The sequence below is a fragment of the Strongylocentrotus purpuratus genome, unplaced genomic scaffold, assembly GCF_000002235.5.
Source record: "Strongylocentrotus purpuratus isolate Spur 01 unplaced genomic scaffold, Spur_5.0 spur5_scaffold_4, whole genome shotgun sequence".
In the NCBI taxonomy this organism is placed as follows: Eukaryota; Metazoa; Echinodermata; class Echinoidea; order Camarodonta; family Strongylocentrotidae; genus Strongylocentrotus; species Strongylocentrotus purpuratus.
This window is the reverse complement of record NW_022145610.1, coordinates 11,557,062-11,577,398: the sequence shown is the minus strand read 5'-3', so window position 1 is coordinate 11,577,398 and position 20,337 is coordinate 11,557,062. Positions and strand designations below refer to the sequence as shown.

Sequence of the window (20,337 nt, the reverse complement as noted above, 5' to 3'; positions counted from 1 at the left end):
ATAATTATCACCATCACTTACCATGCCCCCTAAGCTGGAATTAAGTTTCCCGACCGCTTGCGAGGCGCCAAAGCTTCCTATTTTCCCGCTAGTTTAGACTCCAACAGCATTATTTTTAGGGGTAAAGCCTCGAGCTTCCAACGCGCACCTGTTATTTCAAAAGTGATTTAGATACGCTGCAAATACGCTCGTTACGCGCATTCGACATGCTCATTCACCACCAATCCAGTATTGTGGATGCGTAGAGAATAAGCGTATATTTCATATTAACGCGTTATGTAGTACTGTCTGAATGGTGCGCGCACAGGTTTTAGGGCAAAAAATCTCTCTTCTTGACGTGCGTAAGAGCTGTTCATGTTATCTCGCAATTGCCAATGCCAACATTTCCTGAAACATCACAGAGTACAAAAGAAGTACTTATCAACAGCCCTCAGCACTCCCAATCCTTCGAACTTTGAACTTTCTGCACTACTTAAATAATAACTATCGTCCAGTTAATATACATATACCGAGATACTGGCCAAAATTAGAGGGGAAAAAATAGCTACCAAAAAGCAAATTTTCGGCTTAAAATCTATATTTTACACACTGCATAATTATCTCAATGGAATTGATATCAACTGGAAGTATTTTAGTCATCCTTCATTTGACACAACATCCATGGCAGGCGCGTACGCAGGGGGGGGGGGGGTGTTTTTGGGGTTAACCCCCCTCGAATTCATTTATTTAGGGGTGCTGATTTAAAAAAAAAATAATGCTCCTTAACCCCACCCCCTCCCCCCTGCACTGAGCGAAATAAATTTCGGGGGGATGGGGCAAAAAAGGCTCACTACCCCCCTCCCCCACCCCCACCCCAAAACTGAGCGAAATATCGGTCAGCGCGATTTTGAACTTTTAAACACCCTCCTTGAAAAAAATCCGGCGTAAACAGGATTTAAACTAACCAAACATGTCCTCGATACACTTAAACAACTATATAAACCGCTTAGAGGCAATTTGCAATTTGCGGTATACAAATATCTTATTATTATTATTATTATTATAGGCCTATGCAAATAGTTATTACACAATATGGGCAAACATTTTCATTTTTGTGGAAATTAGATCACTAAATTCATGGTAGTTGAAGGTTTTCCTTAATTTCATCAAAAGAGCCGCTTTTTTGGACGTCCTTTCCGATTTAGGGGTGTTCGATCGAAATTGAATAAATCAATACCTCTGAAATATATTGTGTATTATGATAAAATCTCGCGAATTTACAAGGGGTGTTTAGTTTGTGGTAGTGGCAACCAACCCCAAAACTTAGTATTATTGGACTTTGGCCCTTCGTTCAATAGCGTGTAACTATATTACATTAATTTCGATCAAAGCTTACATTCAGCGAGGAATTCAATCTAATATGCTATGTAAATAGGACCTATGCTATGACGTGGCAGCCTTTTCTTGTAAAAAAAAGGCCATATTTCTTGCCCGATAATAATTTGTGGCACATTTACTCTTTCGACAATGAGGAATAATATTGTAGTAAGCTTTAATAGAGGCATATGAAAGTAAATCGATTTCAAGTTAAATATTGCAGGTGCGCAGACATAGGCTTCCAAGGCTCCCAATCATAATATTCAGCTTGGTCTATCGCCGATCTGGGGTTGGTCTCGTCGGTGGAACTGCGGCATATAGTGGCATATACTTGTCACGTAAATGCTCGTAACTGTTGTAGCAAAATCATTTCTTTCTAATTTCCTGCTCGACGCTTGCATGACATGCTGATGTACAAGATATATACGGACGAAAAGAATGGAAAATAGTTTAGTTGCACTGTATAACACACTCTTCTGCTGATACAACGCTGTAACACACAAGGAGCATAGCCTTTGGGACAAAGCTATAGAAACTGAGGTGGTAAGTGGAATTCATTTTTCTTGTACTGATGTTTCAGTTTCAGCTAATTGTTTTTTGTTGTTGTAATAAATAAATTTGAATTTCACAATGTTCACACACAATTAATGGTACTAACAAACTTGAGGTCAGTGGAATCCATTTTTCTAGTACGGCCTATTGATGTTTCAGTTTCAGTTCAATTGTTTCATTTAACAAAAACAAATTTAAAAAATGAATTTTACAATGTTCACACACAATAAATGATAATAACTAACAAACATGAATTCTATGTCATTATAACTGAGAACATAAAAAAGGCACCTCGTATCTTGGCGTTGTGGCGTGCGCCTGTAATCCAGCTAACAGTGGAAGTTACAAACTGATTCAGGCGAAGACGCAGGTTCGAAACTGAGTCACGTCTTTCGGATGGTGACGTTTAAAGGTCGGTCCCCAGACGTAAATAATCATATCTCACGTCTGTGAAAAGAATAAAAAAAGAATACACACACACACACCTCGTATCTGATACTAGTTTGTATGGAGTGTTGACCGAGAAAGTATTGAACCAAAAGAAAATTGATTTCAGTATGGATGGGCCTAAGTTAAATAAGCATTTGTAAGTTATCAACCCCACAGGTTGTGATTGAAATAAACGGTTACATCAATGCGTGATCTAATGGATAAATTGTTCGTACAGACAAAATTAATGTAAATTAAAGTTATAGAATTTGCATTAAAAAAGGGCAATGGATGTTAGCGTCAAAATATTTTTTAAAAAGTTCACATTATCATTCGATAAATTTGTTATTTTTACCCACTAAAAATAATACAAACTGGAAGCGAAACGAGATTGTTCTTACACCTATTCAAACGAATAGTATTATTAATGGCATTAATGTATGGAGTTTCCTGTCTTTGGATAAAATGACCCTTCATTCAAAGTTTGCACTCACTGATGTTTAGATCATAATTATAAACATTATTGGAAGACAATGTTCTTCTAGCACTATCGTTGTGTTTGTTTACATTATATTTCTCTATTGACACTTGTCTTATTGATACTTGTCGTATTGACACTTGTCTTATCTATTTTGTTTACATGTATATCTTAATCAACGTTTAGGAATTATTTGGCCAGGTCCTGATACCTCTTGCTAAAATGAACATTTTAATTCAAAGATCCTATTTATTTCATGTCATCAGAACAGAGATAGACCCTTCGATGTATGGGTATTGCCCGAATGTAATTCATGAAAGTTTCAGAATTGTCGGGAAGCTGCAGTCGCGTCCCCTTTTTTAATTTTCAGACGTGTAGCATATTATATGGAAACGTTTGCTTGGAGTTGTCTCATAAAGAAGTTGACCACAAACTAAACTCCCACACAGTGTTGAGTGCATGGGTCACGGGCCACTGGCTTCATCGGGCAGGTATAATGCGTGTGCATGCGGGACTTCCAGGTCAAAAAAGTCAATTCAGGCGCTGCATGCATGGAGGTTATTGGTCGAGCGTTTAGGCTTCCTTTATTTCAACAGCAATATACATACACAACCAATCAAAAGAAGTTTAATACCAGAAGAAAGCTAACGATTATTATATTCATTAGCCGCTCACTCCAAAGCCGCCTGCCCACAATGGAATGAGTGAGGGGTTGCGAGAGCGGTCGAATTAGGTGCAATTGAAACTCGCTATTTTGCCCTTCTCCAACGCAAAAAGAGACGACATTGTGCTGGATTAATATGTTTCTTTCAGACAAAAGTACAGAGAAATTGCTTTATTATTTTTTATATTATACTTTCAACTCCCGGGCACCCCAATGCTGGAAAGAAAGTCAAGTTTGAGAAAACTTCACATTTTCATGCAAACATGCTAATGGCTATGCACGCAAGTAAGCTTGAGCGGATCAACGTTTCCATATGGGGCATGTTTTTAATGACCACTGTTAAAACGATGATATCGAGTCAAAATAAATTGATCAAACAAAATAATGAACATGGCTATAAATCGAAGTAACTTTTTGTTTCTCTTCATAATCTACAGATTTTACAGGTGAATCGAAAAGCAGGGAATCAAACCGAAAGATGGCAACGACTGATGATGACTACAAGTTCACCGCTGAGGAAGCGTTCTGTTTTCTGCGCGACGTCTTGCAGATAGAATCTGCAGAAACCAAGCTTCAGGCCAACAAGGTCACATTTCTGGATGAGTTCATCAAAGCTATGACACATCACATCCCCTACCAAACTATCAAAGGAATCGCAATACCTGACGGTAGCCGTCGCTTACCAACAGCAGCGGACATCAAGACGGATATCACCTCGAAAGTGGGAGGCCTTTGTTACCAACTTCAGATTTTCTGCTGGATGTTGCTGCGTGCTTTAGAGTTCGACGTTCATCTGGCACCAGGAGATGGGTTTCATAAGAAAAATATCCACGTTGGTGTTGTTCTCATCGGCGTCACCTACCAGGGTTCGAAGCACTTGCTCGAAGTTGGGCTCGGCCATCCGACCTTCCAACTGATCCCGCTAAATTTTGAACACTCTTCACCTGAATATTGTGATTCTTATATGCGATATCGGTTTGTGCATCAGGGAGAGGATACGATCATCTTCCAGTCCAGCGCAGACACCGTTCCATCAGTGGCATGCAAGTTTCCAGAATTCATCAACGACGGGTGGTTTTCCTTCATCTTCTTTCATACTGACCAATCTGTTGGTGTGTCTCATTTCGACTGTGCAATGATGAATATTTTTTATTGTAGATACCGAGGAATATTTCCTTGCCAGCTTGCATTGCGTGGCTTACCCTAACGGTCGCCTGGTATGCATCAAGGATTCAAAACTAAGGCTGGAGGACGAAGCACACCAGATGCAGGTTTCTCACTTCCGGTCAAATAACGAGATTATAGAAGCCTTCGCGCGTTATTTCCCTCAATTTCCCGAAGACATGATCAAAGCTGCTATGGAGAATATTAAATTCAAACTGCCATAGGAAATGGAGGCCACGATCCATCTATTATTGTAGCCTAGCAACGGGTTCGGACCACTTGACCCGTGAGACCGAATATGAAAAAGGTTCCGCGAGACCGAAGGCTCCCGAGACCGCGCGTGTAAATTATGCCGCAAGCCATCTATCTAGTCCGAATTTCGGCTGCGTATGGTTGTCAAAATAAACATCATTAATGTCCCATTCACAATACAATAAATACATTATTATAAAGACCCTAGCGCAAAGAAATTTAACGTGACAACTTTTTTTAGTATGCATCATTGCAGATGTGGAAGTTGTCATTAATTTTGCTGATGTTAAAGGTGCGCTATAAAAAAATGCTCTTGGTGAAAACAGTTTGTTTCATCAGACAATCAATATCTATATGAACTAAGTTTGCTAAAAAAAGGACTCTCTTCATTCTAAAACAATATTGTACAAAATGTAATGGTTTAAACGAAAGGCATATTAATATCATTATTATTATAATATTATATTAGTAATATTATTATTATTATTATTATTATTATCATATCATCATCATCATTATTATTATCACTATTTTTATTGCACAAAAAAATCTATGCTCAAATTATCAAACGAAATTTCTTCACTTTGATTTTGAAAGAATGTAAAAATATGCATATAGCTCGAATAAATCATTATATTGGTCACAATGTCTCACTGAATTATTCCTATTCCTCGTGCAGTTAGAATTAATTTGCATATAATTTTGTATAAGAGGGGATAAAATAAATTGTATTTTCTATACATGCAAGAATGAAAGAATGCACGAATTACAAATCGCAGGCTCAAAATAAATTACTTAGTTTGATTATTACCGTGTGTTGAAGAAGTAGGCCTTAAATTAATTATGTTAACAAAAGCTATAGCAAGAGAGGTAGATTGTAAAAAATAAATACAAATGGGTGCACACTGCACAGAGAGAGAAAGAGAAAGAGAGAGAGAGAGAGAGAGGGAGGGGGGAGAGAGAGAGAGAGAGAAAGAGAGGCAAGCTCGCTATCATATAACGCAGCTAGTAACTTTTTATCTTTTATGCAATGTTATTATCTCAATATTCTTTTTAAACTTCGATACCCAAAGATACTCCTAACTTCAAATATTCATGGTGATAGACCCCGGGGCAGACCAGCCAAGAAATGGCTTGATTGTGTAAAGGCTGATTGTGCTCATAGACGTCTGGGATCCCTCACAGAAGCGACCAGAACGTCACAAGATAGGAAGATCTGGCTTGAGGTCATGAAGCAGAAGCCACCACACATCTCCCAGATGATGCGGAAGGCTTAGGTCAGGTAGGTCAAACTTCAATAAAGACGTTTAAATAAGATTTTTTGGACTTTACATCGAATCAAATACAATTTAAAGCACAATTTAATTAAAGTTCGGTATTTCTCATGCAGAACCTCCAAGTGCTCCTCTCTTAGCTGCAGGGGGAGGGGGGGGGGGGGGGGGACATATGACCGCCGCCTCCTTTTTTTTGTTAATACTATTTAGAAGAAGAACCCCCCACACCTAACCCCCCCCCCAAAAAAAAAAAAAAAAAAAAAAAAAAAGCAAAAAAAAAAAGCCAGTGCCCTGTGATATATTAAACAGGGAGGTGAAAGAAAGAAGTGGAAACTTTTGTAATTTATTCAAACGCATTCGTGAGTTCTAAAACGTAACAATGGGATGTGTAATAAACATTCCACTTGGCTTTGAAGTTCCATGCTCCAAGCCGGCTCCAAGCCGCGCTTCCACTGCGGGGAATTTTGGAGGCCAGAAACCAGTTTCACATTTATTACAAAATATTAAATTACCTGCAAAATTTCAGTGTAAATTATGAACTTGATATGAGGATTGTATTGGGGATAGTGCATCAAACAATTCGTTTTAATTTAGTACTCCCCCTTCCCATGATTTGTGCGCCAGAGTTGGTAAAAGAAAAGTTAGATCCTGACAAAAACTCAATATTTTAGGATAATGCGCTACATAGTGCATGTTTTAATGTTCCGTTGTTAATCCATGCACGTGTTTTCGCATGTTTTTTTGTATTTTTGCAGTTGGAAAAAGGATGAAATTACACAAGTTTGTGTTCGCTTGTTCTACTCACCACAATTTAACAATTATTGATGAGAAATCACTGAAAGGGACAGCGAACAGTTGCTGGGATACCATTTTTCTGATGTAAAATTCTAAATCCTGAAATTCCATGCACTCTTTTATCTCACCACCTGGGGCCCGTTTCACAAAGCGTTTTTTCAATGACAAATGACAAAAATCAGTGACAAATCTGCTGATAGCCAATCAGAAGCAAGGATTTCAGTAGCTTATAATACAAATTGTCATTAATTTTGTGTAATTGTCATTTGTCACTGATGAAATTTTTTGTGAAACCACCCCCAGGTGAACAGTTGCAGATTAGCGCATAACTTTTCGGCGGCTTGGAGCATGGGGTCAAAGGAAAGCGGCTTGATTCCACTCCTTTCTTTCACCTCTCTGGTTTAAAAACACCTGTAGCTTCTAAAGTGAAACAATTCGTTTCTTCTGTTATACATTGCATCAGTATATTCTCATAACACAATGCCTGTATTTGTAAATGAAGAGACTTGGCAAGCTCTACATTGGCTCACGGGACTTTTAGATTCGCACGAAGACAATAGGTCTATGCTACGATCGACGTCCTTTTAATGCACTGCCTTGAATGGACGTCACACGTATCAGTCCACGCAAATCTAAAAGTCCCTATTGGCTACCCATCAAGTCCCGAATCCAGTTTAAAATTCTTCTATTAACCTACCAATGTTTACATCAACTAGCTCCTTTACATCTTACTGAATTGATAACTCCATGCATATAAACCAGAAAGAACGCTACGTTCCAGTTCCAATTAGTCCCTGCTTTGTGTTCCACAAACAATGACAAAATCATACGGGGAAAGGTCCTTTTCATATGCAGCTGCTTTTTTATGGAACAAGTTGCCTGAACATCTAAAAAGCACAGGATCCTATAAAACCTTTATCAATTCTCTGAAAACATATCTCTTTACCGCTTTATAAATAATAAGAATCATGAACTCAATGTATTTTTCTTTTCTTTCCTTAAAGTGCATAGAGACATGCAATTTTGCCTATGTGTTATGCGCTATATAAAAATGTTTGATTATTATTATTATTATTATAATTAGCATGGCAGCCATCTTGGAAAAAAATAGTAAATAGTAATGCCCTGTCTCCTCCTTTTTTTTAAAAGTCCGGACGAGAAACACGTTATTTTTGTTATTTGGCCTAATAACCTCATTCATTAATAGCAGTTGAACCTTAAAGGGCAAGTACATGCACTCCCCCCAAAACTTACTTTTAATAGAAGTAGATAAATCTGACGAACCAATAAAAAAAAAGGTTTGAGCAAAATCGGACAGCTATAGCTATCCGATTTTGCTCAAACTATAGAAAGTTATAAATTTTTAACGACATGACAAAATTTGAAAATCACAAGATATTTATTGACAACTCACTCATGAATCTGTGACGTCATTGCCTCACTATCCACTAATTGCTTTCTTCAAATTATTAATATGAATGTCAAATTTTCCTCCTTAAATTCTTATTTCCTCACACCAGCATCCAAGTTATATTGATAGTAGGCCTAATATGTTTGTGTGTGGATGCACTAAATATAGAGTAATTATTTTTTCAGAAAATCATGAAAAATATGAATTTTTATAAACTATTTAGGACCTATATATAAAAATCGATGATTATGAATTGAATATTCAGAAAATAGTATCAATTCTTCATAAGTTCATAACAAATTTTGTGAAATGACATGCACGCAATATGATACAAATCATATAACCTGGGCAAACGCATGTTGGGGCTATCGGATAAAAAGTGAAATTAATGGGATAAAAATATATAAAGCAATTAATAAAATATTGAGGCAATAAAATCACAAACTTAAACCAATTGGGCAATATGTGTAGTGATTTTCTGAGTTCCGTGCTTTTTCATAATTAAAAAAAAACAAAACATAACTTCCTTATTAGTTATCCGATTTTACTCAATTTTTGTTTGCTCTGTTTCTCTTGTTTTTCTGTATCTATTAAAAGCAAATTATTTTAGGAGTTGACTTAGCTTTTAAATGCCAAAAGGAGGCTTGCGGGATCTCTTCACCTGCGTAGCTAGATTTTAGGGGGGGGGGGGGGGGTCCCTGAAAGCGTGAAGCGCTGAAGCTTTGACGTTTAATTAAGTTATAAGACTGAAGAAGACGATTCGTTGTATTCCGTTCTCTACTATTAATCCTTGTCTGAATTTTCAAAAATGTTTCTTTGTCTGCTCCTTTTTCTTTCTCTACGTCCTCTTCCTTTTCTCTCTCTTCTCTCTCTCTCTCTCTCTCTCTCTCTCTCCCTCTTTTGGCCGGCGTTTTTTTTTTGGGGGGGGGGGGGCGACTGCCCCACCGCCCCCTGGTTACGGGCCTGGATCTCTTTTACTTTTGGAGTCTTCGTCTATCTCTTTACATTGTTCATTTTTATGTAAGTCATATTTTAAATTACATAATTTCAATGAAATACATGTACCAGGGATCGAGTTGGAATTGGACTCCCCGGTAATTAGGCTATTACCAAAGAGGAAAATTCTTGTTTTATAATGAGACTCGATATAATGCATAATCCCTGGAATTTAAGTTGACATTAATTAAAAACAAAGGTTTGGAAATGTTTTTCGAACTCTCCATCCCCTGGCTCCATCCCTGTGAGATATCATTCTGGAAAAATGAGGAGAAATGTTTTCATGTGGTTCGTCTATGGCGAACGTGTAAACCTTTCGAGTCCCTTTTCTTCATTTCACACACAGCATGCAATTTCCGCCTGAGCTGCCCCTCCGAGCGCGCGCTCATCATGCTACGGACGTACGTACGGTACGCATACAGTACGATGAGGACTTTTCAGAGACCTGTAAAACGTGTTCGATAGGTGTTTGGTAGCGTGTTATGATGGAAAGCAGGCCCGTGAAGAAGAGACTAATGCTGGCCAGATATAATGCAGATTTGTATTTTTAAGACATAATAAACATCTTATGGTAATTATATTATTCATTTGAAGCATATTAATGATACTAGTAGATCTGTTTATCGTTTTTCTGAAAGAGAAATGTATGCACGATTATTTGTCACAGTCCCATCTATTTCGATTTATGTTTGTCGTGCATGGTGATGATGGGGATGGACTTTTTTCTTTTTCTTTGGCGGTTTGGGTTAACACTGGTTAAGTCTACCTCCTTCACAGTTGAAGATTCTGATGAGTGTGTGTGTGTGTGTGCTTACAAGAGCCAGGTGAAGGTGCAATGCTATTCGTGAACGGACGTACTCGGACTAGACCTATGACTTCGGAGCAATCTTCTTCATCCTCCGCTCTTTCGGACATCAGCAGCTACCGGCAGTAGGGTGTCTGATCGCACACTCAGTCTTGTGTACTAAAATCCTTGAGTTACATGGTATCACTGTAGACCATTCGATTTTTAACAGCTAGTCGGGGCCAATGGTGAGATCAGCAAACCGGTGGAGTGATGAATTAAGCGTAAGGAATTAGAAGCCATACGATGCGCGTCTTTGCTTTGCACCATCATCCGATCTGCAAGGCTCTCCCGGTATTCTACAAGATCAGTTTGGTTGACGCCTGATGGTAGGTAGCAGTTTATGGCCAGGATGCACTGTTTTGACTGTTGAAGGTGTATTCGAAGCCGAACTATGTTGATCCTGATAATAGAGTGGCGGGGATTTCACTGTAGCTGGCAACCAGTGTTTGACGGAGTAGTGTTGCTACCCCTCCTTTTCCTCGTCCTGCTCCTGCTCGTATGGCATTGGTATAGCTGATGCAATCTGCTGCTTTAGCTGTTACTAAGTGTTGGCTGCTATTGTTATTCAGCAACTGTAGTCTGTTTGTATTAAGCCAGTGTTCTTGAATAAAGAGGATATCAGTCTTGCTTGCTGGCAACTTGATGGGCATATCTCAGGTTGGACTGTATTCCGCGTACACTCAGTGTCCCTTATGAAATATTTGTTGTTTTTATGCGGTTGTTAGTAGGATGAGGCTTGATTGAACAAGGTCTATGATGTAGTGGTGGTTGGTTGCTACCATTCTGTTTTATGGTGCGATTGCTCTTTGCTTCTGTTGCTGAAAAGAGCTGGAGTGTGTACATGAGTGAGTAATATGCTGAACCGAGAAGGGCTATGTGAGCAGTTGTTGAGACTCGGCCTGCATGAAAACCTGGCACGGGAGTCTGAGTTTTAGTTTGAAGTTATCTTGTTATCATCATCAAATATCAGCAAAAGTAGCAAGGGCAAGATCTTCTTTGCAAAAATCCACTTTATTTTTTGTATCTAGTAAATTAAAGACAAAGTTGATATAATTGAAATGGGCAAACTACATGTAGTAGACTCCACATTGAAAAAGAGCCTCCAAGATGCAAGAATTAAGAATTGGTAAGAATAACTCCATTATGAGTATGATGAGACATTTTGCTCCAGACGGCTCAATTTCTTTGTCGCTGGATTACGTTCAAAATTAGAAAAGGGGTGTATCGCGCGCTAATGCAGTAATGAGCAAACCCAAATTTGAAAATATGAAATCACAGCGCTACGGACTTGATTCTTGAATATTATACTTGAAATGTTCTTAATCTTATCTTCTCCCATAATTCCACTCTTTGCAGTGGTAGACTAATCATCCGTGATCATGGAGATGGATAGCGCAGACCTTATGAGCAGTCTTCAACTGCACAATGACTTCTTCAAGAGTATGACTGATCTGATACCTGCTAGGTATTACTTTGAGCAAGAAACCAAGCAAGGCCCGGCAGGCACCGGCAAGTTCCACCACAATGCAAAAGGTGAGTACACAAATAATTCAAGCCTGTCTGCACTAGTTTGGCCAGGGGGGGTTAGACCTCCCTGCAAGGTCACTGACAGGTGGTTATCTCATCGAATCAGCTCTCGATTAACGTAGAAAAGGCATTGTTTGCTATATAGAGGGCGCAAGTAGCTATAAGTAGTGCAGTGGGGCTTTAATGTTTGTGAGTGTAAGCGAAGATGCACTACACAAGTCACAATTGGATAATAAACAAGACTTTTTGGGTTAAATACAGGTGACTGGTTGAGTGCAGCGCTATCAAAGTTTTTCCTTCATTATTCCATCTGCCTATCTTTTCTCTTAAACATGATTGGGAAAGATAATAAAATAAAACTGTTCTTGCCCATGCAGTTAGGCATACAATACTGGAAGGTTTTCTGAATGAAATGAACACCTTTCAGATTTTTGAAATGAACTTGCCGTATTGTGATTCTTTTTCATATTAGACTACACACCATACATTATAGTCCATCCTTTGAAATATAGCTTTTCAAGTTACAGCCCCAGGAGAACGCTCTATGAAGTTGGACCACATTAAAACCTGTATATTATATTCCTGCAGAGAAAGCTCCCAAACAGCAACTCAAGGACAAGTCTAAAAAGAAGACCAGCAACAAACGACAGCGCTTGGACCCCGACAAGCAGCGCAGTGTGACCCAGATCCAGGAGGGGATGGACAAAGGTCAAATCTCGGGGAAAGACGGGGTGGCGACCTCTAGCCGGTTGTGGAGAGAGAAGTCGGAGGACGAGTCCGAGAGCGACGCCGTGGGAACGGGACTAGAAGACCTTTCTGATGACAGTGGTACGAATGCGATAAATTTGTTAGCAAATGTATACCTTGTATTTCCTCTGAGACATGCTTTTAACCCATTCACTCCTGAAGTGTTCCATTCCCATAGGCTTTTATACAGGAACCTGGGAGGTGTTTTCCTAAAGCTGTGCGTAAAGTTACGAATGACTTTACAAATGATTTGAATATGAAGAGCCAAATGGGATGTCCAAAGTTTTTCCTGACATTTTAAACAAAGTGTTGACTGTATTTCCCATAATCTCAATTAAATTGTAGCCAAAAATACACTTTGCATTAAAATGCTTTGTTAATAAGGATAAGGTTAATCTTCATCCGCATATTTCAACTTTAGCTTATGCAATTAAAAGGAGTTGAGAATCCCATTTAGCTCTTCATATTCAAGTCATTTGTAAAGTCATGGGTAACTTTATGCTCAGTTTTATAAAACATCCCCCCGGTGGCTCCTGTTGTCGGTGGTTTAAATTTTCTGGAGAAGGTAAAACAGAAAGTTTACCAAATGTTAACACTCAAGTTACACACGAGATCTGCCTCTGAGCATTATCTATAACGTTATGAAGTGATACTTGTTACTATTACACGTTGATAATAAATTGTATCTCAAAACCATGGTAAATATTCACTGTTTATCCCTGTGTATGTGAACAAGCCCTAAACATTCCAATAAAATAATCTGGGACATGTTCTTAATGCAAGGGGATGTTACATGTAATATCATTATGCCTTGTATTGGGGTGTTGAAAAGTTAAAGTCAGGGGGTGCGATGGCTCAGTGGTAGAGCAGTGGTCTCGTAACTGGGAGGTCCCATGTTAGAAACCAAGTTGATGCGCTAGTGCCCTTTGGTATTGATCCTCATTACCAAGACCCTCAGAGAGGAATTAAAGCCATTGGTTCCCTGGTTGCTTTCTTACATGCATATACATACTTTATTACATGTAGCAGTCAGGAAAAAGAAAAGAAAAAGTGTATTGTACTTAATGTTGTAGCTCATAAATGCAATTTTGGAAGATCTGTCTAGAAAAATAAGGTTATAACTTTGAGGGAAAGGTAAATATGCCGTTGATCAGAAATATAATATGATAAATAATGTATATTAATGTTTATGCTTTATATTAGGTGCTGAAGATGACTCAAAATCACCAGCTGTCTCGTCGCGGATAAAACCCATGAGTGTTGAATCTGTTTCAAGTGGTGCCACTATCGATGAACTCAGAGAAAAGGTTCAAAAGAGAATCGAAGAACTTCGAACAAAACGAAAAGCCAGGGCTCCATTGATGGAGGATATGGTACCTAAGAAAATTGCTCGGAAAGAAGCGGAAAAGGAGAAGAAGAAGAAAGCAGAAGCTTATAAAGCAATTAAAGCTTCTAAAGCACAGTTAGAAGTTTCAGAGAAAGCCAAACAGAAACAGATGGTTAATGGAGACATTCACAATGACAGTAATGATTCTGGCGATGACGGTACCACCCCTCAAAGAACTAAAAAGAGCGACAAGAAATCCGCCAAGGGTGGAAAAGGGGGGCAGAAAGTGGCCGGCGGGGACGACGAGGCGGCCGTGCGGTTCAGTCAGTTTGACTTTGCGGAGAGCGAGCGGGAGCAGCCGAAGAAGAAGAAGAGGAAGAAGTTGACGGAGCCGAGGAGTAACAAGGACTTTGGTCGGCTCCTGAAGAAGGCGGAGCTGAAGGAGCAGAAGATGGCGGAGATGAAGGAGAAGGATCCAGACAAAGCCCAGGAGGTGGAGACGGAGGGCAAGTGGCAGACGGTCATCGATAAAGCTCAGGGAATCAAGGTCGGTGCTTATTAATAATAATAATAATAATAATAATAATAATAGGCATGAATTTAGCGCCGTCTATCAAGACAATTCTATTCCGATGCGCACAAGAAAAATAGAAAGATTAAGAGAGTTTGGATGAGTGTCATATAGTGCCAGGTACAGGCATTGTTAAAAAAGATGAGATTTCAGCTTGGATTTAAAGGTCTCTCAATGGTAAATTATTCCAAAGTGAAGGTGCTGCAGCTGTAAAAGCTCTTTTACCACAGGCTACTCTCGTCTTGGGGATCTTAAGAAGATGCTGATGTGATGATCTTAGACTACGAGCTGGTGTATAAGGCATAACAAGGTCTTGGATTCATGTGTAGACAAAACTTGATACTTTGTCTTCTTCAAGCTCTAGAAGGGCTTGCAATGCAATCATCATAAATGGCTTGTTTAATGCTGTAAACGCTGTTATTTTTGAGTGATTCATTTTTTTTGAGCGAGCCCGAAACAAATTTGCGTTGCACTCAATTCAGCCCATTCAAAACGTGCATAAGAAGTCATGTTTATATTGTGGCAAGTTAACAAAGTTTTGCTTTCTGATCTTATCGCGAAATCCGCGCAAAATTTATTGTACCGTGAATGTTTCAGCATTTACAGTATTCCATACAGCTTGTTATTTCATATAGTACATACCTCGTTTATACTTGCAGTTGTAATTAGTTCGGTGATCTAATCTAGTGTTTATATAACTTTTATGTATAGCATTTTGAGAACCCGAAAACCAAACTGTTGTGGAGTACCTCAAAGGCTCATATCAGTTAATAAACTTAATATATCATATCCAGGTCTTGTGCAGGTTTAGGGACATGTCTGACATTCTCTGGAAATGTCCTTCTGTAACACTTTGAATTGACTAGAGCTCTGTCTTATAAAGAGTCAATATTAATCGCAACTATGTTCATAAGAGATAGGCGACCGCAAACTTACGATTGATTGGAGGACTTCAATTGCAACTCTTTATAAGACGAGGCCCAGATATAAAACAACACTATTAAAGGGATCCGGTAAGTTTGTCTCAGATTCTGAAACAAATAGCTCATGCTGCAATGATAATTATAAACCTTTAGGTCAGTCAGTAACCCCATGACTTTTACAAGCTGATCGCCTGTCTGATTATCAAGATATCTATGATTGGAATTAAAAAATTTAGAATTTGTTTTCTTAACGTTTTTTTTAACACTACAGTCTATTGGGGAAAATGTGTATGGTAAAACCGGTCACTCAAAGGTTTTTACTTTTTTGAGGCACTTGTTGATAATTTTGAAGTGCAATTTGTTTAGGGCTTTAATATTACATATCACAGATACTGATTACACGTAGGGATACTGATTACACGTAGGGCCATGCATCTCAGATTTAACATTGTTAAACGATGCCTTTAAATTAGGATTGCTCTGTCTGTCCCCCCTACAGGTCAAGGACGATGTGGAGCTCTTGAAGAAGTCGATCAAGCGGAAGGAGCAGCGCAAGAAGGCGAGCAAGAAGCAGTGGGACGAGCGCAAGGCCAAGCTGGAGGAGAAGATGAAGCACAAGGACGCCAAGAAGAGGACCAACATCAAGGCCAAGACGGACGGCCGCAAGGCCAAGAAGGTCAAGCGGTTACAGCAGAAGGGCAAGCTCCTCCTGCAAGACTGAGGATGAGACGGAGAAGTGCCTCTCAGAGTCGGAGGGACGGACACCAGGGGGCGTTTCACAAAACTTGCTTGCTCTAGTGAACATAGGACATGCAAAAGGGTATTATTGAACAATCCTGGTGTCTGAACACACCCTCAATGTCTAATTAGACTGATACCTTCCACATGAGTTCCCCAGAAAGTCACGTTGAGCTTTGCCCAAAAACTTGATCCACTACGGTAGTCCTTGAGTGTCTGTCCAGAATATCAAAACAATTTCATATGAACCCCAGAGGGGCAAAGTTGGCACATACATAAAATTCCAATTTCGAGGAAAACATGTTTAAAGTATTGTTAGAGAGAAATCTGCAAGACAACGGTCAATTAATGGCACAAGAGTACATTCCTAATAATGTTAATGAAATCAGATGATGCACTGACCCGATATATATTAGTACAGTAAATCTGTATACAAAGACCACCTGTCTACAAAGACCACATTTTTTGTTTCCCTTGAAAATGTTTTCTCATTGGATCATGTACTATGGGAACCTGTACATAAAGACCACCTGCCTATAAGGACCACTTTTCTTGTCTCCCTTGGGTAGTCTTTATAGACAGGTTTCACGGTATAATTATGTGCATCACATTTTTCGACCAGAGGCTTGTATATAGACGGTACAGGGAAATGGCTGGAGAATGTTGGATTCACTAGATATTATTCGGAAGGAGATGCTGGGAAGTTTGGGAATACACAACTGTGATGAGTAATGGAAGGGGGACAAACCCCCACAAAATCTTTCTTTTAAAGGTTATGATTGTAACACACGACAATTCACGATCTATTTTCTTAGTTTTATTTAATGTATCTTAGTTTCAATTAATAATCAGTATTACATATGGTCAATTTCAAGCATTACATAATGACATTTTCAGAAGGGGAGCGGTATGTTTGCGCACCCAAAATTTCACTTGAAATTTTGACAAGAATTTTCTCTTGTATTCTCCTAATGCCTGATCTCATCTCGTTCCTTACACTCTGGAGAGTTAGCGTGCCGAAAATGTAAAAAAAGTTAAGTGATAACAGTGGAACAGTGTCATTTTCAAAAGAAAAGGCGTCATTTTGAAATTGCAAAAACAAGGATTCTCATGTCTGCGCACTCGCGTTCAATAAAACAAAATATAGGAACCGACAATATTCTGGATTTCCCTCATGCCATTATATTTCAATCTCTGCCTGTGGCCTAGGTGAAACATAACATTGCTCGGGAAATTCTAGATCATTTGTCGGTTCCTATTATTTTATAATATAGAACGTCAGAGCATGCAGTATTTGTATAAAATTGCACTCACTCTATTAAGCATATTGGATGAGTTGGAAGATTTGCATTGTATCGTCAAAGAAAACATGACAAGGCTACATGTATATATGTGTCACACAGAAGAGAATCAATTTAAATCGAGTAAAGAAATTTCATGAATCTTATTTTTCTCTCTATTTCTCTCCTATTTCAATGTCTTGCAGTTAATTTTCAAATCTATTTGCAAGGGGTGGCGGGATGTTATACTTTACTTAAAGACTAAGTTAAGTTCTGGGCATGCTATGAGGTTTCGGAATCATCAAAATAACAAGAAATTGATTCAGTCTTGCTACGCGTCACATGCACAGTACACAGAAATGTGTATATGGGACTACACAAACATGTGGCATGAAAGTTGTGGTCCTTGATCTTTAGCTGTTACTTGTCATATTTTGAGTATGAGGGCATTTGAAAAGCCATCGTTTTTAGTGGACATCTTTTCTATGATACTCTTTCACATAATCTTTAAAAAGAAAAACACACATTATTTTCACCTTTTCCAGAACTCGACCTTCTCTTCAAAGTAAGGCATGGCAAAGTGCTTATCTTCTAAATGTTGTGCATACTCTACTTGAATTTAGACGTACAAGTAAAACTACATGTATTTCATACACTTTGATATTGCCTGTACATCCAGGTAACTTTATTATAAAGCACAAGTTACATCAATAATTCTGATGAAAACAATGTTTCCCATCCCAGCTTTCAAAGTTGATGTACAGTTTATCGTAGGCCCTCAAAAACTCATCAGATTTCTTAGATTTTAGATGATGAATAGGAAGGTATTAGCAATTCAAAGCTGCTGTGAATTTTTTCTCTCAAGTAAAATAGTTTTAAAAAATGATTTCGATACCATCCTGGGAAGTAAATTCTAATGACGGCAACCCACACTACACATATGTGTGAATCCTATGAAGACTGTTCTTATTTGTTACAGTCTAAATCCAAGACCCAATGGAGCATAAAGAGTGTATATACCCATTAATATCTAGCATTCCTTGCTGATATTAACTACTTCAATTCACCAGAAATCATGAATAGAATACCATTCGATCTTGTATACCGGTATATTACATGTATAACTTTCGATACAAGGAGAACATCCTGTGGCTATTTAACACGTTTCTTTCCCCCATTTCATTTTGCTACAAAACTTGTCTTGTTGTGAACAGTTTGATCGCACACGAGTACAAAATGACAGTTTGTATAGATCCAGGCATGCCAATTTTTTTTAATGTATGTCAACAGTATTTTTCTCCTTTTAGTGAATTGAATTTCTTGTCAATATTCTGAATTTAAAGCAAATTTTAATTTTCCATGTACAGTATGTTGTCAAGATCACCGATCATGCTTCTGATTATTTCTGTATGATTTATGCGAATGAAATCGGTGAGATCAGCGTGAAAAGGAAATTGAGCAAAAATGAAAAATATTGTGCCAAGAGTTGAACATTTTAATTTGTAATAAAAATTCTTGTACTCAACTGAACATGACAGCTTCCCTTTTTATATTCTGAATGTACAGTCAACAACTGAATTATTCATACCCCTTCCAATTTTTGTAAGTTTTTGAAAACTGATTTGCCCGGATTTATGTTTCTTGAGAATGTGACGTATCAAAGCTTACATCTTTAAAGTGTTAAACAAAGGCCTTTATTCAACCAGTACCCTTCGTTCTTGAGTTACGAAATTTGTTTACCCCCCCCCCCCCCTCAAAAATTTTTTTTACAAGGTATATGAATAATTTGGCTGTTGACTGTATGCGAGTTTTTGTTCCTTCTCTATCTCTTCCCCCTCCTCTTTACTTCCTTTCTCCCTCTACATGTGACCAAATAATGACCCTTCCCCCTTGCAGCACCAAATGACCCGTTTTGAATCGACAATCAAATCTCAATTCTTCTCTTTGTTCCTTTCAAATAGTGCACCTCTTATATCTATCATGCTCTCTCCATCTTTTTCTTTAATACATTGTCGTAGTAGTGATATGAAAGAAAGAAATCACATTCACTCAACCACTTCCAACATACATTTTGAAATAACATGATAGACGCAATTAACTGGCTATTAAATTTTATTTGGATAACACACACACTGACATTTCTAATTCATGATATGAATGATAAACACACTAGTATACGGATGTCTCGCATCATAATTGTAAACAAAATGCAAATTATTATAAACCATGTATAAGGGCAGGGTTCAAGAGAGTAAATTATAAATATAAATGAAGTTTCAGATCCATAAGGCCTCGCTCAGCTATGACGTTGGCAAAACCACTGATTTTCTTTTTTTAAGATGACGAAAAGTGCAATACACATTGCATGTCTGTATCCTATAACACAGAGCTCAGTGAATATGCGCATGATCTTTGTTGCGCACAGTTGCAATTCGTTTACATGTTAAAAAAACTAGTGTTTTTTTGTGTTGTTTTGGCATCATACCTGAACAGGCCTTAACAGGTACTTTGTAAATCATATTTCCCTAGTTAAAATGATAACTGGAAGGACATAAAGGGTTTTATGAAGAACTAATATGAACCTTTCACGTATTAAAATTAAAATTTCAAATTTAAAGCAATTCATTTGTCTTCCTGGCCCTTGAGACAAAGTGAATGAAGAAAATAAATACATTAAAAAATACAAATTGAAAAAAAGTTGAAAATAAAATTGTCAACTCTTAGTATAAGGGAACAAAATCCTTAATACGGTAATTGTAAACAATGTTTGGGTAAGATATTGAGACCTACATGTAGGGCTTAAACTCATAATTTATATAATATTGACAGGCAACTACATTGTAGTCTCTGCAAAAAGTCTCTGCAAATAGCCTCTACCTTCACTGGAAAAGGCAAATGGACAAAGAATTTTAATATTTCTATAAGCACTTTCATGGTCTTCAAAATAAGGGAAAGTATAAAAACATCTGAAAAATAAAAATTGCTTTTCAAGGGGTTTGAAGTGCA

The 20,337-nt window shown here is 38.1% G+C and overlaps 2 protein-coding genes across 2 annotated transcripts; both read left to right on the top strand.

Annotated features, from left to right (window-relative positions):
• Positions 1–1,808: 1,808 nt before the first annotated feature.
• On the top strand, positions 1,809–4,686 carry LOC105437594. Its single transcript, XM_011664383.2, has 2 exons — positions 1,809–1,899; positions 3,917–4,686. Exon 2 carries the CDS (start codon positions 3,958–3,960, stop codon positions 4,684–4,686), a length of 729 nt encoding a protein of 242 aa, XP_011662685.2. The 5' UTR covers positions 1,809–1,899; positions 3,917–3,957.
• Positions 4,687–9,812: 5,126 nt separating this feature from the next.
• LOC115917951 (surfeit locus protein 6 homolog) lies at positions 9,813–18,861 on the top strand. The gene is made up of 5 exons (XM_030997645.1): positions 9,813–9,942; positions 11,575–11,751; positions 12,334–12,573; positions 13,696–14,366; positions 15,813–18,861. Exons 2-5 carry the CDS (start codon positions 11,598–11,600, stop codon positions 16,032–16,034), a joined length of 1,287 nt encoding a protein of 428 aa, XP_030853505.1. The 5' UTR covers positions 9,813–9,942; positions 11,575–11,597; the 3' UTR covers positions 16,035–18,861.
• The last annotated feature ends 1,476 nt before the right edge of the window (positions 18,862–20,337 follow it).

Excerpts from the sequence above, each read along its gene's own strand:
- LOC105437594 (XM_011664383.2), top strand. The coding sequence starts at position 3,958 with ATGGCAACGACTGATGATGACTACAAGTTCACCGCTGAGGAAGCGTTC.
- LOC115917951 (XM_030997645.1), top strand. The coding sequence starts at position 11,598 with ATGGAGATGGATAGCGCAGACCTTATGAGCAGTCTTCAACTGCACAAT. Across the intron at positions 12,574-13,695 it reads AGACCTTTCTGATGACAGTG|GTGCTGAAGATGACTCAAAA; the intron begins GTACGAATGCGA and ends GCTTTATATTAG. Across the intron at positions 14,367-15,812 it reads ATAAAGCTCAGGGAATCAAG|GTCAAGGACGATGTGGAGCT; the intron begins GTCGGTGCTTAT and ends TCCCCCCTACAG.